This window comes from Podarcis cretensis, assembly GCF_951804945.1.
Source record: "Podarcis cretensis genome assembly, chromosome: 9".
In the NCBI taxonomy this organism is placed as follows: Eukaryota; Metazoa; Chordata; class Lepidosauria; order Squamata; family Lacertidae; genus Podarcis; species Podarcis cretensis.
In genome coordinates this window covers 61,570,873-61,584,298 of record NC_137178.1, presented here as the reverse complement: position 1 = coordinate 61,584,298, position 13,426 = coordinate 61,570,873, and the positions used below count along the sequence as shown (strand labels likewise).

At 39.9% G+C, this 13,426-nt stretch overlaps 1 protein-coding gene across 6 annotated transcripts in view; it reads left to right on the top strand.

Moving 5' to 3' along the window:
• Window positions 1-13,426, top strand: part of CORIN (corin, serine peptidase) — a 117,528-nt gene that overhangs the window by 75,407 nt on the left and 28,695 nt on the right. For all 6 annotated transcript variants that reach the window (XM_079989659.1, XM_079989657.1, XM_079989661.1 and 3 more), the window contains exons 11-14: window positions 2,442-2,673; window positions 5,759-5,904; window positions 6,340-6,447; window positions 12,520-12,633. In XM_079989659.1, coding sequence (XP_079845785.1) covers window positions 2,442-2,673; window positions 5,759-5,904; window positions 6,340-6,447; window positions 12,520-12,633 — 600 coding nt within the window. The remainder of the gene's footprint in view (window positions 1-2,441; window positions 2,674-5,758; window positions 5,905-6,339; window positions 6,448-12,519; window positions 12,634-13,426) is intronic.

Below are 13,426 nucleotides of genomic sequence, written 5' to 3'. Positions count from 1 at the left end.
CCAGTATCTTCCTTGCAAAGATAATGGTGTACTTCAGTATTCAGAAGAAAAGAATCTCCTTGTTTTAGTTACTTCTGATGATTAATCATCACATGTCTCTGTTGAAATGGCTTTGATCAGATCAAACAAAAAACAAAGGTGTTTAGTCATGAGCTTTCATCATGACTACAGATTTAATTACCATTACTTGTTCTTCACATGCTTTCTGTCTTTTATATGCCTTCATTGTTACAAATTCTCAGAATATATTGTGAACGCAAGAACAAGCAAGCAAACAAGCAAGCAAGAGAACTAGAGTTAGCTCATGATCTGCATGGTTGTCCAAACAATAAGATGAAGAGAATGTATAACAGACCTGGGTTTATGTGCATATTTTTTGTACTACACAGTGCCTTTTTTCAGTCATTTTTTTATGGTGAACCTCCTTATGGAAATGAGTTATTGCAAGGATTGTAGCTCTGGGTATGAACACAGTCTTGTTTACTCTGCTGGTTTGGGAAGCGGTGTGAACATGCCATTAGCCACACTATGTATTATTCTGTATCTATCTTATCATGTCTTATGAAATACTGCATTTTGATGCATTCCCCTCAAACCAGCTTTGATCCAAAATGAGAAAAAGAAAGACCTTGCTTTCTTTTAAGCCAGTAATGTATACACAGCCTTAGTGTAAAGCACATACTTTGCCTGTAAAAGGTCCTATGTTCAGCCACTGCCATCCCCAGGTAGGGCTAAGGAAAACTTCCACACGAAGGCCAATGCCAGATAACATTGACAATACTGAACATGATGACTTGATAGGCAGTTTTCCATGTTCCTATTGGAATAATGAGCCCACACAAAGGATGAATTCACTTACTACCTGGTGAGACGGAGAGTCTATCTTTTGCTGATTTTGATGCAGTAAGAAGATCCTACAGTCAAGTTGAAAATGAATTTCCTGGTACCATTGTTGCCTTCTCTTTTCATGATCTGTGATTGAGGAAAGAGAGGGAGATTGGAACATATGAGTCTAACTCCTTTGTAATCTCAGCCTGCATATAATATTAAAGGCCAAATAACTAGTAGATAAGCCCTACTAGATCTATGTACACATTAGAGGCTTGAAATGTAGTGAGCTCATTTCCCTGCACTGTGTTGAAAGTTGCTGTTCACACCAGAGAAGGGGCAGGATTTGTTTCCCATGCTAAGCTCTAATTCACTGAAGTTGCCATCAATGGCTGCTTGAAATGTACACACTTCAGCTTAATTGCACCTTCCATTTTCTAACTGAATGGAAGCTGGTTTGAGGGAAGCTGCATCAAATAGGAGTATTTCTCAAGAAGCTACAGGAGACCTGTGGAATCTGTTGCTAATGGCATGTGTAAAAAGGGTAAAGGTACCCCTGCCCGTACAGGCCAGTCGTGTCCGACTCTAGGGTTGTACGCCCATCTCACTTAAGAGGCCGGGGGCCAGCGCTGTCCGGAGACACTTCCGGGTCACGTGGCCAGCGTGACGAAGCTGCTCTGGCGAGCCAGCACCAGCACAGCACACGGAAACGCCGTTTACCTTCCCGCTATAAAGCGGTACCTATTTATCTACTTGCACTTGGGGGTGCTTTCGAACTGCTAGGTGGGCAGGAGCTGGGACCGAAAGACGGGAGCTCACCCCGCCGTGGGGATTCGAACCGCCGACCATGCGATCGGCAAGTCCTAGGCACTGAGGTTTTACCCACAGTGCCACCTGCGTCCCTAATGGCATGTGTACTTGGCTTCAAACATCAGTGGTGAGAGTGTGCCAGAGCTGGAGTACACAGTAATGTGGGCACAGCCTAGGTCTGCAAACTTGATTTTGAAGGTTAGATCCACTTACATATGGCATGGAGAAGAATTATTAACTGAAAGGGAAACTGATGAAAAAAGAGTGGCCAGGCAATACAAAGCTGGAAGAATCTGAGATTGGTAAGAAAGAAAGTGAAATGTTTTGTGGAACAGAATTATACTGCAAGGGTCTTGGGGTGCCCTATCAATTCCCATTGTGAAAAGAGAATATTTACTACCAGACACTTGAAAATTGGTAGTAACAAGGGGATAAATTAAATCTTCCAAGAGAAATGGAAAAGATAGAGCAGTAACAGATGTTCCTGTCTTTGTCTTAAATGAATGCTTTTCATTCTTTAAATAGCTGTAACTTAGCCAAAAAAAAATATATGCATATCCTTTAATATAACCAGCTCTGAATTAGAACAAAATAGACTTCTGTATATGACTGTATTTGATAACAGAAACATACATATCGTTTTGATGTTTCAAAATGGTTTTAGTTTTAGTTTTATAAAATAATACATTTTCAATAAAATAGAAATCCCTTGTGTAAAATTATAATCCAATGTAATAATTGTTTGAAAATGCAGTAATATTTTTTAAGTATTTTAAAACTTTTTTTTTTTTTTACTTTAACAGGTCAGTGTGAGCCAATTATACTGGAACTCTGCATGAACCTTCCTTATAATTATACTCATTACCCCAACTACTTGGGCCATCGGACACAGAAAGAAGCCTCCATCAGCTGGGAGTCCTCTCTGTTCCCAGCCTTGGTTCAAACTAACTGTTACAAATACCTTATGTTTTTTGCCTGCACAATCTTAGTGCCAAAATGTGACCTTCAAACAAATCAGCGCATTCCACCATGCAGGTAACACTCGATAACTAGCTTAAAGCAGGCCACAAAACTTTCAGTGCAACTGTAATTCTGCTTATAGTGTGCTGTAGTATTACCAGTGCAATCCTTATGGTGTAAACTAAAGCATGTTGGTTTTATTTAGTTTAGTTATAATAACCCTATGTTCAGCGAACACTAATTTTATTGCTGTTTGTCTTTAAGCAGATTCACAGAAAACTCTTCTCAATGGCCTTTAGTCATGAGAACTAAATAGAACTTCTGTGTTTAGAAGCAATACACAGTTTAAAAGCACCAGATGCTGGAGTCACAACAAAGGAGCATTATTGTTATATTAGCACTCTGCTCAAGAAGTTGTAGCGTTATATATGGCTGGTTCCTGTCAGAAACAGGATGCCAGATTAGATGGAATGAAGTTTGATTGAGTAAGGCAATTCTTACCTTTTCCTCTTTGAGGTGTTCTTTTTCTTATGGCATTTTAATAGATTTCTTTTATCTTGGTCTTTCTTTAAAATGGACATGCAATTCTCCTTCCTGCTTATCTATCATATATCTATAGACTCTGTTTCAGGCACACCTCTAAACATATCCTGTTACTTTAAGCATCTGGTTGAGCTCTGTGTTAAGGTTTCCTACACTGAGAATCCTCACCCATTTCTGTTTAATGAAACAGTTGTAGAAGGCGATGGGATTTTGACCCTTCACCAAAAATATAAAATTTGAACGATGACAATACAGGTTCCTATTGCTTATTATTTCCATAAGTTGTTGTTGTTGTTTATTCAATTAATTAGGTACTTTCTAACTAAGATTCACACTGATGTAATTTACACATTTAAAAATCAACAACTTACTCAAAGTGATCACCCACTAAAAGGAATGAATAAACATATACAGTCATACCTCTTCTTGCGAACGCTTCATGTTGCATTTTTTTGGGTTAAGAATGCAAAAACCCGGAAGTGTTTACTTCCAGGTTTTGACATGCGCAGAAGCGTTCTATGCGGTTCGCACATGTGCGGAAATGTTCTGCGCTGTTCGCGCATGTGCAGAAGTGCTCAGTCGCGCTTCGCACATGCGCAGAAGCGCTGCTCTGGTTACGGACTTTTCAGGATGCGAACGGCACCCCGGAATGGATCATGTCCGCAACCAGAGGTACCACTGTATACCCTTCCCTACAGAAGGATAATAACCAAACATGCCAGCTAAAATAGCTGTAAGAACCAAAATAAAAACATGAAAAGATGGCATCAATAATATGTCGGTATCAGGTGAGCTTCCTTGGGGAGAGTATTCACAAACTGGTGGGTGCCGCTTAAAAAGCTTCTCCTCTCATTATCACCTTGGACTTCTCCTTGAGGGGGCACACAGTTTATCTTAGGGTCTAGCTAGACTTGTATGGGGAAGGTGGTCCACGTAGTATTGGGGTCTTAAGCCATGTAAGGCTTTATAGGTTAAAAATAGCACTTTAAATTAGGCTCAGAAACTAATATTGTGACAAACCAGATTTGGTATTGTATGTTCATCTCATCTGCTCCCTGTTAGCAATCTGGCCACTGAGTTCTGCAGTAGGTGCCATTTCCAGATTGTCTTGAAAGGCAGCCCTATATATGACACATTACATTAATCTAACGTAGAAGTTACCAGAGCATAGCTATTCCTGTTCAAATGGGGCTGCAGCTGGACCACCAGCTGATGCTGATAGAAGGTGCTCTGCACCACAGAGACCACATGTGTTTCCAGTGACAATTATAGTTGCAGAAATAACCCCAAATTGTGAACCTAAACCTTCAGTGGAAGTGTATCTCCATCCAGAACTGGTTGCTATCCAGAATCATCTACTAAAAGTGTTTCTGTCTTCTCTGTATTGAACTTTTGTTTGTTGGCTCTCACCCAGTTCATTATTGTGGTCAGACACCAGTTCAGTGCATCCACCACCACACCCTCTGGATGGCAATGTGCTCCAGAATGCTGGATGACCTCACTCAGTGGTTTTATGTAGAAGATGAATAGTTTGACACGTGGAGAATAGGATCAAATAGGAGAATAGGATCAAATCCTACAGAACCCCATACTGGAGGGTTATGGGGCTGAACAATACCTCCTCAAGCACCCCCTTCTAGAGTACTATCCAAGTAGTACTGGAATCACTGCAGAGCAGAACTCCTCACTTTCAATACAATCAGTGCTCCAGAAGGATACTGTGGTTTATGTCATTAAAAGCTGTTGAGAATGAAGAATGATCAACAGGATCACTCTCCTGATAAGAGGACGAGAGTGACCAAGGTGGTCTCAGTGCCAAAACAAGGTTTAAACCTTAATTGAAATGGATCAAAAAATCAGTCTCATCCAAGAGTGCTTGAATCTGGTCTGTAACCATCTTCCCAACTTTGCCCAAGAAGGTTTCAGTGTAGATAGAGCAAGTCAGATGCACAGTAACTTAATATTAATTCAGTCCTTACCTGTAGGAAGCTGGTAAGCATTGCCAAGCCCATCATGTCTCTTCATTTAAGTAAGAGATATTGTTACTGTTAGGGCATATCTGCATCACAAGTGAAGTGATTGCTGGTCTGATACTGAGAAAACATACGTTTGGTTGTCCTTTCCCCAACTGGATAGAATCAGTGGTTGTGAATTGCAGCTTTGTAAAAGAACAGGCTGGCAGCACCCACGTTTGGTCACAAGTATAATTTAAATAATGATAGGCATTGGCAATAACTTCAAAGGAATCCGCAAGGCACTCTGGGATGTTATGAACTGGAAGTGTGTGTTTTGTCTAGTTCCCATTATTTCTTGCTGATTTGCAATTGAAATGTGGGGGAAATAATGGTTAAAGTGTTTTAGAGCCTTTATAGGCACTGATGGTATATTGTTCCCAATAACAGTGTGTTCTGTTTCTGGTTACTCCATCTTACATAGCTGTAATGAATAAAGAATAAACCCCATGAAAATAATTATGACTGAAAGAATCTCAAAAAAATCTTAATTTTCTTAACTAGTTTTGCTGGGTTTGGCCAATGGCTTTTTCAAGGAAAGTGTGAATTCATTCAGTCTCTAATTTTCCCATCCAAAATAATTCTTTTCCACATAATCTTTTCAGAGCACTTTGTGAACAATCCAAAGAACGATGTGAGTCTGTACTTGGAATTGTAGGCTTACAGTGGCCAGAAGACACTGATTGTTCTCAATTCCCAGAAGAAAACTCAGACAATCAAACTTGTCTAACACCTGATGAAGATGTAGAAGGTTACTAAATATTTAAACTAGACATTGCATACTTGAGGGGGACTCTGGTATGGAGGGCTAGAATTTCATTGCCTTATGTTTAAATTTTTTTTCTAATCAAATCATATGCATAATAAGTTAATGGAATGAAGGCTGTTATTCTCTTAATTGGGGGTCAGTGCTACTCAGTTTTAGATTGCAGATGGCAGCCAGAGTATAAAGTTGTCACTAGATGTGTATGAAAGCAAATCCAGGTATTCATGAAACTTTCATAAGGTCAGAATTCCATGCAATTTTAAAATAATTGAACAGCACTGTAGGAACTCAAAGAAGTATTCAAATTGAACAGCAATAGGCCCTTCTTCATGGCTGTGAGTGCTCTTTTTCTTTTATGTTTCTCTTCATACTAATGATGAAGGCATTTTAATTGACTGGATTTTGTAATTTTCCTGGCAGAGTGCTCTCCCAGCCATTTCAAATGTCGTTCAGGAAGGTGTGTCTTATCTTCCAGAAGATGTGATGGACAAGCAGACTGTGAAGATGATAGTGATGAAGAGAACTGTGGTAAATGATCTTCTATTATTATTATTATTATTATTATTATTATTATTATTAAAAATTGTATTCCGCTCTTTATCTGAAGACCCCAGGGCATTTCACAAAAAAACAAAAACGAAAAAATGCAAAATACATAATAAAACAAAACCCAAAACAAATCAATTCAACCCTTCTCCCAGAAACACATTAAAAAAACCTAGAGAATGTTAAACAGCTGAATGCCTGGTTGAAGAGAAATGTTTTCGCCTCATGCCTACAGAAAGTTCCAGGCAAGCCTCTCTGGGGAGTGTGTTCCACAAACAAGAAGCTATCTCAGAAAAGGCCCATTCCTGTGTTGCGAACGTCTGGATTTCCTATGGAGGAGACACACAAAGAAGGGACTCGGATGATGATTGCAGGGTCCCAAAAAGTGCTTCCCAGAGCTCAAATCTAGTTCTTTCCCTCTATCTCTACCTGAGTTTGACTCAAACTGGGTCAGATTTTGTTCCTGTATGCACACACCGAGACCTAAATGACTTCACCCTACCCCTGTGGCTTCCCCTCATTTTAAGAATAATCAAGGTTCCATCTATTTCCTGGCTATTGGGAGCAATTATCCAGCAATCTCCCTAACAAATTGAAAGTATAGTCAGAATTGGCTGTCAAGTTTGACCAGAAAGGAACATTAAGCAGTTGATATCCCATTTCTGTTACATCTCTGGAGTCTATCCTTTCCAGCGATCAGATAGTGAGCTTATAACAATATTATGTGAGTGAACAGTGTGATCCAAATGGATGCTCTCAGTAATTCATTCTTGATTACAACTGTAGTGCAGATATACCGTATTTTTCGCTCCATAAGACGCACCTGACCATAAGACACACCTAGTTTTTAGGGGGGGAATGCAAGGAAAAAAATATTCTTTAAAGGGAGCGCTGAGCAGAGCCTGTATGCATCCCAGGCTCTGCTCAGCGCTCCCTTTCACGAGCTGCGTGGAGCGTGTGTGCGGCGCTTGCAGGCTTTTCCCCAGGAGGAAGAAAAGCCCCCAAGAGCTGCACACATGCTCTGTGTGGCTCTTTAAAGGGAGCGCATCACTTGGGGGCTTTTCCGGGAGGTGGGGGAAGGGACTGAGGGGCTAAGCCAGAAGCTAGAACAGCAAGAGGGAGCGCTGCCCAGCAATCCCTCTTGCTGTTCTGGCTTCTGGCTTAGCCGCGCAGCCCGCAATCGCTCCATAAGTTGCACAAACATTTCCCCTTACTTTTTAGGAGGGAAAAAGTGTGTCTTATAGTCCTTCATGAACATGGACATTGCGTTCATCTTCGACAATGAGAACATTATGAATACCCTTCCTGGGGCTATTTGAATATGTTGTTAGTAACTGGAAGAAAGCTTTGTTTCCCAAAGTTACATAATTGACACCAGGGATTGCACCTTTCTTAATTAGCAACAATACATACTGAAATAATCAGCATAGCACACACACCAAGGGCAGTCTAGCTAAAGTTATGCACTACTATATTCCAATTATTTCATATGTGAATGTACACATGTGTTCACATTTCTGTCATTGGCATTGATGAAACTTATTTAGGCTGGATCATTCCCCAAATGTTATACATATTAAATGCTATTTGTAGGACTAATCTAAGTTTCTCTTAACTAGCTAGTCTTCAAATCATTAATTACAACACTGTGCATATTTGATTCTAAATACTATATTATGAATTACATTTCTGAGGTTTCTCATTACTGGTAGGTTGTTGTGAACATTTTTAAACATGTGCTTTCTTATGAGGGCTGGCACTGGTTGCAAGAGAAGCTGAAGATCCTTCTTCAGATGGTGAATTTGAGAGTAGCAAATTTGAAAACATTTTGTCCAAATAGACTGCCTCTGTGTTTGAACAGCAGTGGTGGTAGTTTAGGGAAAGCACATGGCAGCATTAAGCATGTAAATTTTGTGATGATGATGATGATGACAATGATGATGATGAAAAGGACACCAAAGAAAGGATCAGATTTCCCTCCCCCCCCCCCCCGCACTGCAACCCTGATCCAAACCAGGGCTACCCTTGAGCTGCGACTGCTTTTAGATGTGAAAAATCCTGCAGGAGTTCTAGTCATGGATCTCCCGTTGTCTCATTTAGTTTGGCCTTTAATCTTTCATGAGATAGGCTTCAATACGTCTGGAAAATTCCAGACATATACAGAAATTGGATGCCTAAAATGGTGACTAGGAGGAATTTTAGAATTTTAAGAGATGTCCGGAATTTCCCCCATGCATGGCAACCTGGGTTTCTTTTTCGGTTTTCTGTTTGTTTGTGTGTGTGTGTGTGTGTGTCATTGAGGCTTTATGTTCTGCTTTGGCCGCTTTTGGCTTCCCTTTTGGCTCCGCTCTGGCCCTGCCCACCATATTGCTGCCGCTGCCTTTGGAGGGAAGAGAGAGCGATGGATGCATGCAGGCATGGGTGAGGTGAAGCATTCGGTGGAGAGGGCCTGCGCCAGGCATGGAGCACCTCCCTTCCTTGGGCACCTCTCTCTCTCTGGGTTCCTGGGGTGTGCAGCGAGGGGGGGGGTCATCTTCCCTCTTTGGTCCTTCTTCCCCAGAGGTCTCTGGGTCTCCTCCCCACCTTCGCATCTCCATCCAACCTCTGGTGTCACTGCTCTGGCAAGGCCTTCGCATTTCATCCCTTGAACGTGGAGAGGGGGCTGCTGCCTCAGACTGGGCATGGGTTTCTGCTGAGTCCGGGGCTGTATTCTGCTGCCCTTCTAGGCTGCCTCACAGCAACAGCAACAGGAGTAGGAGGGAGTCGCCACCCGCAACTGAATTTGAGGCAGGAAATAATTGCCAGCCCTTCACAATACATCTGTATGTGAGGGGCATAACCAGCAGGACAGTGGTCAGGTCATCGGGCAATTTTTCCTCTTCAGCTTCTTCCTCTCAGTGCTTCCCCCTGCCCCCCGCCACCATTCTCCAGGTATTCTGAACATGCCGCCATGGCTTTGGCCTCACTTCTGGCCCTTCTGTTGGGGCGGATGTGTGAGGTGTCCCCGGGTCTCCTTAATACAACTCTGGCTCAACAATTTTGGTGGTTTCCTAAAAGAAGCTCAGCAACTTTGGGGGTATCAGGAATTTTACTTTTGAAATATGGCAAGCCTATCATGAGAGAACATTCTGTTTCTGTATCTGGATCTGAATATCTGCATTAGGAATGAATTGAATAGAAAACAATGACACTTTGTGTGTTCCTGTTCTGTTATTTTTTAAGACAAGAAAGCCCCCCCCCCCACTATTCATTTCTTTGCCATCTCAAAATACTTAATATATATATATTCCCTCTGCAAAATTATTTTTGTTGAACTTGAGGAAATATAAATGAGCAACATATTTTTCTAGTGCTTTCTGCTTTTTGACTTTAAGGTATGGAATTCTGTTTAGTTACTACATGAAGTGAATTCCTTTAATACTAAATTGTCTTTGCTCTCTCTGTGTCTCCTAGACAAATGTTTAGTGGTCAACAGAATTCTTATCAGCGCCTATAAATATGGGAGACTGCATCTGCTTGAAAATTACAGCTGTCAGAATGACATTTATTTGACCATGGCTAATGTTGTTACTGAAGAACAGCCAATGCTTTTAGAGCTCTAGAAAGCTGTTCTGTCCTCATTCATGTTCTTTTTTTAACTGGAGGACAAAAATCAATGGTCTTTGAGAATTATTTCTGTAGATGACATTGTGTAGATGGGCACAATCTGGATAAAGTTCAGTGCACTAAAATACCATTGAAATCAAGAACACCGCCAGCACAATCCTATGCATGTTTACTCAGATATAAGACCCCCATTGACATACTTCCAGGTAACTGTGTATAGGATTGTAGCCTCAAGCACTTTATTGCTTGGTGGAGAACTCACTGTATTCTGTTGACTTATATTAGGTCAATTAACATGGATAGTGTTCTTTCAAAAGTTATTTCTCTGTTTTGCCAGAATCTGTTAAAATCTGCTGCCACCAATAAATAATATGCGCTAGTTTCATACTGGAGAGATTAAACATTTCAATCCATCAATTGGTGGTCAGGTTTCTGGATTATTTCAGACCATACTGATCAACTAGAAGAGGGTTTGCGCTCAGTAAAATAATTTGAATCTCTTTCTTTAGCTATTAAATAATGTTCAGGGATTATTGTAATATTAATTCATGCTTGTAGTGACTTCTCAGAAGTATAGGAAAAGAGCGCAGAACAGTGCACACTGTTGATCTATGGATTTGTGTGTGGAAATGACGAATGTTATAATGAAACAGAAGTCAAGTTGTCCTTCAGCCTAATTATATTTGCCACAATTTATTATACCTGCAACCAAAGAATTTGTGAAATCCAGTTCGTGTATATAAATTTCTATATGTGTGTGCATGTGAATATATTTCCAGTCCTAGTGCCTCCCACATATAAATACAGATTACGTTCTTATGCCTCTCCATATTGCATGTTTGCTTTACTTAATATAGAGGATATAGTTGGATCATTGGTGTGATTACTTTTAATTTAATATCTCTTGTACTTAGTATTTTTTATACTCCAGGGAATGTGAGAAGCCAAAGTTCTTTGTAACATGTGTCTTTTGCACAATTACCAGTGTTCTGCTTCAGCAGAGCAGCCCATTCCTACATCTTGATAGTGAACTGAGCTGCTTTAAGAAAACAATATGTATAAAGTCTGTAGAGAGATAAATATTTTATAGATCTGTGCTGTGCCTTAATTTCCTCCATATGATGAACCAAGAATTTAATATCAAAAGACTGACACAGTTATACAATAGTTCATATTGAATTTATTATAAAACCAGTACAGCTGATTAAAGACACTTGGAGGAGACAGTGGCTGTGTTTGTTGAATAATGATGAGCCTCTAGAAAGGTGTATATCATTGTCAGAAAGCTGACATTTCTGCAGTTCAGCTGTGTCAATGATCCATCTCTATGTGTTTTTTGAGGGGTTTTTCCTATTTCTTTTTCTGTTCTTTAAATGATCATTTATAATATTTTAAGATATTTCAAGGGAAATGCAGAAAATCATTGATGTATTAATCCAAATTCAGGTTCTATTCGTCTCAGTGGAAGAATAAAGCATATGAACAAGTCTGTCATTGAAATAATTAAGAATTAAGTTTGGCTAGAAAATACTTAGGGTTTCACACAATTTTTTAACTATTAGCAAGGAAGCAAGGAATCTCTTGACATAGACGGTTTTGAAAACATGTAAAGTGGGTGGTTTTAGTGTACATAATCTTTTTAAAATTTTAAATGAAATGCCAGATTTCAAAGGTTGCTTTCACATGTATAATTTATTTGGAATTTACTGTAGGATTTGTTGCAGGAAGTGACATAAGGTATTCTACTACAATAAAATATACAGATAACTCTCAGAAGATTTTTAATTACTGTAAGGAATTCTTGCAGTAGCCAGAAAGCTTTCCTATTGCAACTTGCAGAAACCTCCACAGAAATCCTTTGAGATGTTGTGGTGAAAGAGTAAAAAAGGGGATACTTTTATGGCATTTTTTCCCTTGCTGCTTGCACTGCCATCTAGAACATGCTATTTTCAGTGTGAGCTGGGCGAAAAGTAATGTGCTGATTATTATGTGGAAAGCTTCTAAATCCTGCTTCTAGATACTGCTCTACACAGTTAATGCTATGCACATGTATGGGAGTAAGCGGTATTGGACTTAAGTAGGAGTAAAAAATGCATAGGATTGTGCCATTATAGAAGTCCATCTGGTTTTTCCCCCACGTCTAAATTTGGTTAATAATATAGTTTAATTTCATGTTTCAAAATTATTTGAATGTGTGTTTCTTAAATTTAAGCACATTCCTAAGTCTCTTTCTGGATAGAAGTGCTCTCTTAAGCTATATTTGTAATAGGCATATGATGACTGTATGTAAATCACAGGTCAAAGGACAGCAGAGGAAGCCATGCTGACATTTGTGCCTTTGTATTCTCTGTATCTCTCAGTTGTTGAGCCATTCACAACAACCACATGCTCTAACTGATGTGCTGTTGAAGCTAAATGTATTTAATGTCTTTAATTTTGTGCCTCTAGGTTGCCAAGAAAGAGGTCTCTGGGAATGTCCAGCAAGCAAACTGTGTATCAAATATACCATGATATGTGATGGCTTTCCAGACTGTCCTGACAATGTGGATGAAACTAATTGCTGTAAGTGCTTGAGAGGGCAAGAGCACAACATTCCCACTCTGGGCAAAAAGAAAAAAGAAAGAGGCAGGGAGCTCATTATATCCTTCTGCCCCTTTAATTTCCTCTCTTGGATTAGCTGTCCTTCTAGCTCCATTTGCCTCTATTACATACTTCCTTGCTCTTTTCCTCCATTTCTGTACCTCATAATGAATTCATGCCTGGATTTCCCTGTCCCATTTTCATTCACAGAACCATAGAGTTTAGAGTTGGAAGGGACCGAATTGGTTATTTAGTCCAACCCCTCACAATGCATCAATCTCAGCTAAAGAATCCCTGACAGATGACCATCCAACCTCTGTTTAAAAACCTCCAATGAAGATTAGGTTCTCTTCTCCTAACATCAGCACAGCACTTTAGACTCCCAGCAGCTGCTTGTTTTCAAGGCAAGGTTGCCAGGCATTAACTGGACCCCTAAAGCTGGCAATATTCAGCCCATTAAACTTGTAGGAGAATTTAATGATTACAGTTACCCTGGAGTGGCAATAGTGACACCAGAACTCTGATCTCTGTAGCATCTGTCAAAAGTCTGTCCCTGCTAAAGGGTCCAATAATATGATTTTTGGATGGGTGGGGTTTATAGTTGAATATCTGGTGCGCTACATGCACATACTACTCATATATTCCTGGGTTGCTTAAAATATGTTCTCTCCACTCTCTTGTCCTCTAGACAGATTTCTACAGCTATAACCGTAACATTTATCTCTCTTTAAAACCAATCAATATTATTATTTGTATGCCCTTGGCAGGGAGTTAA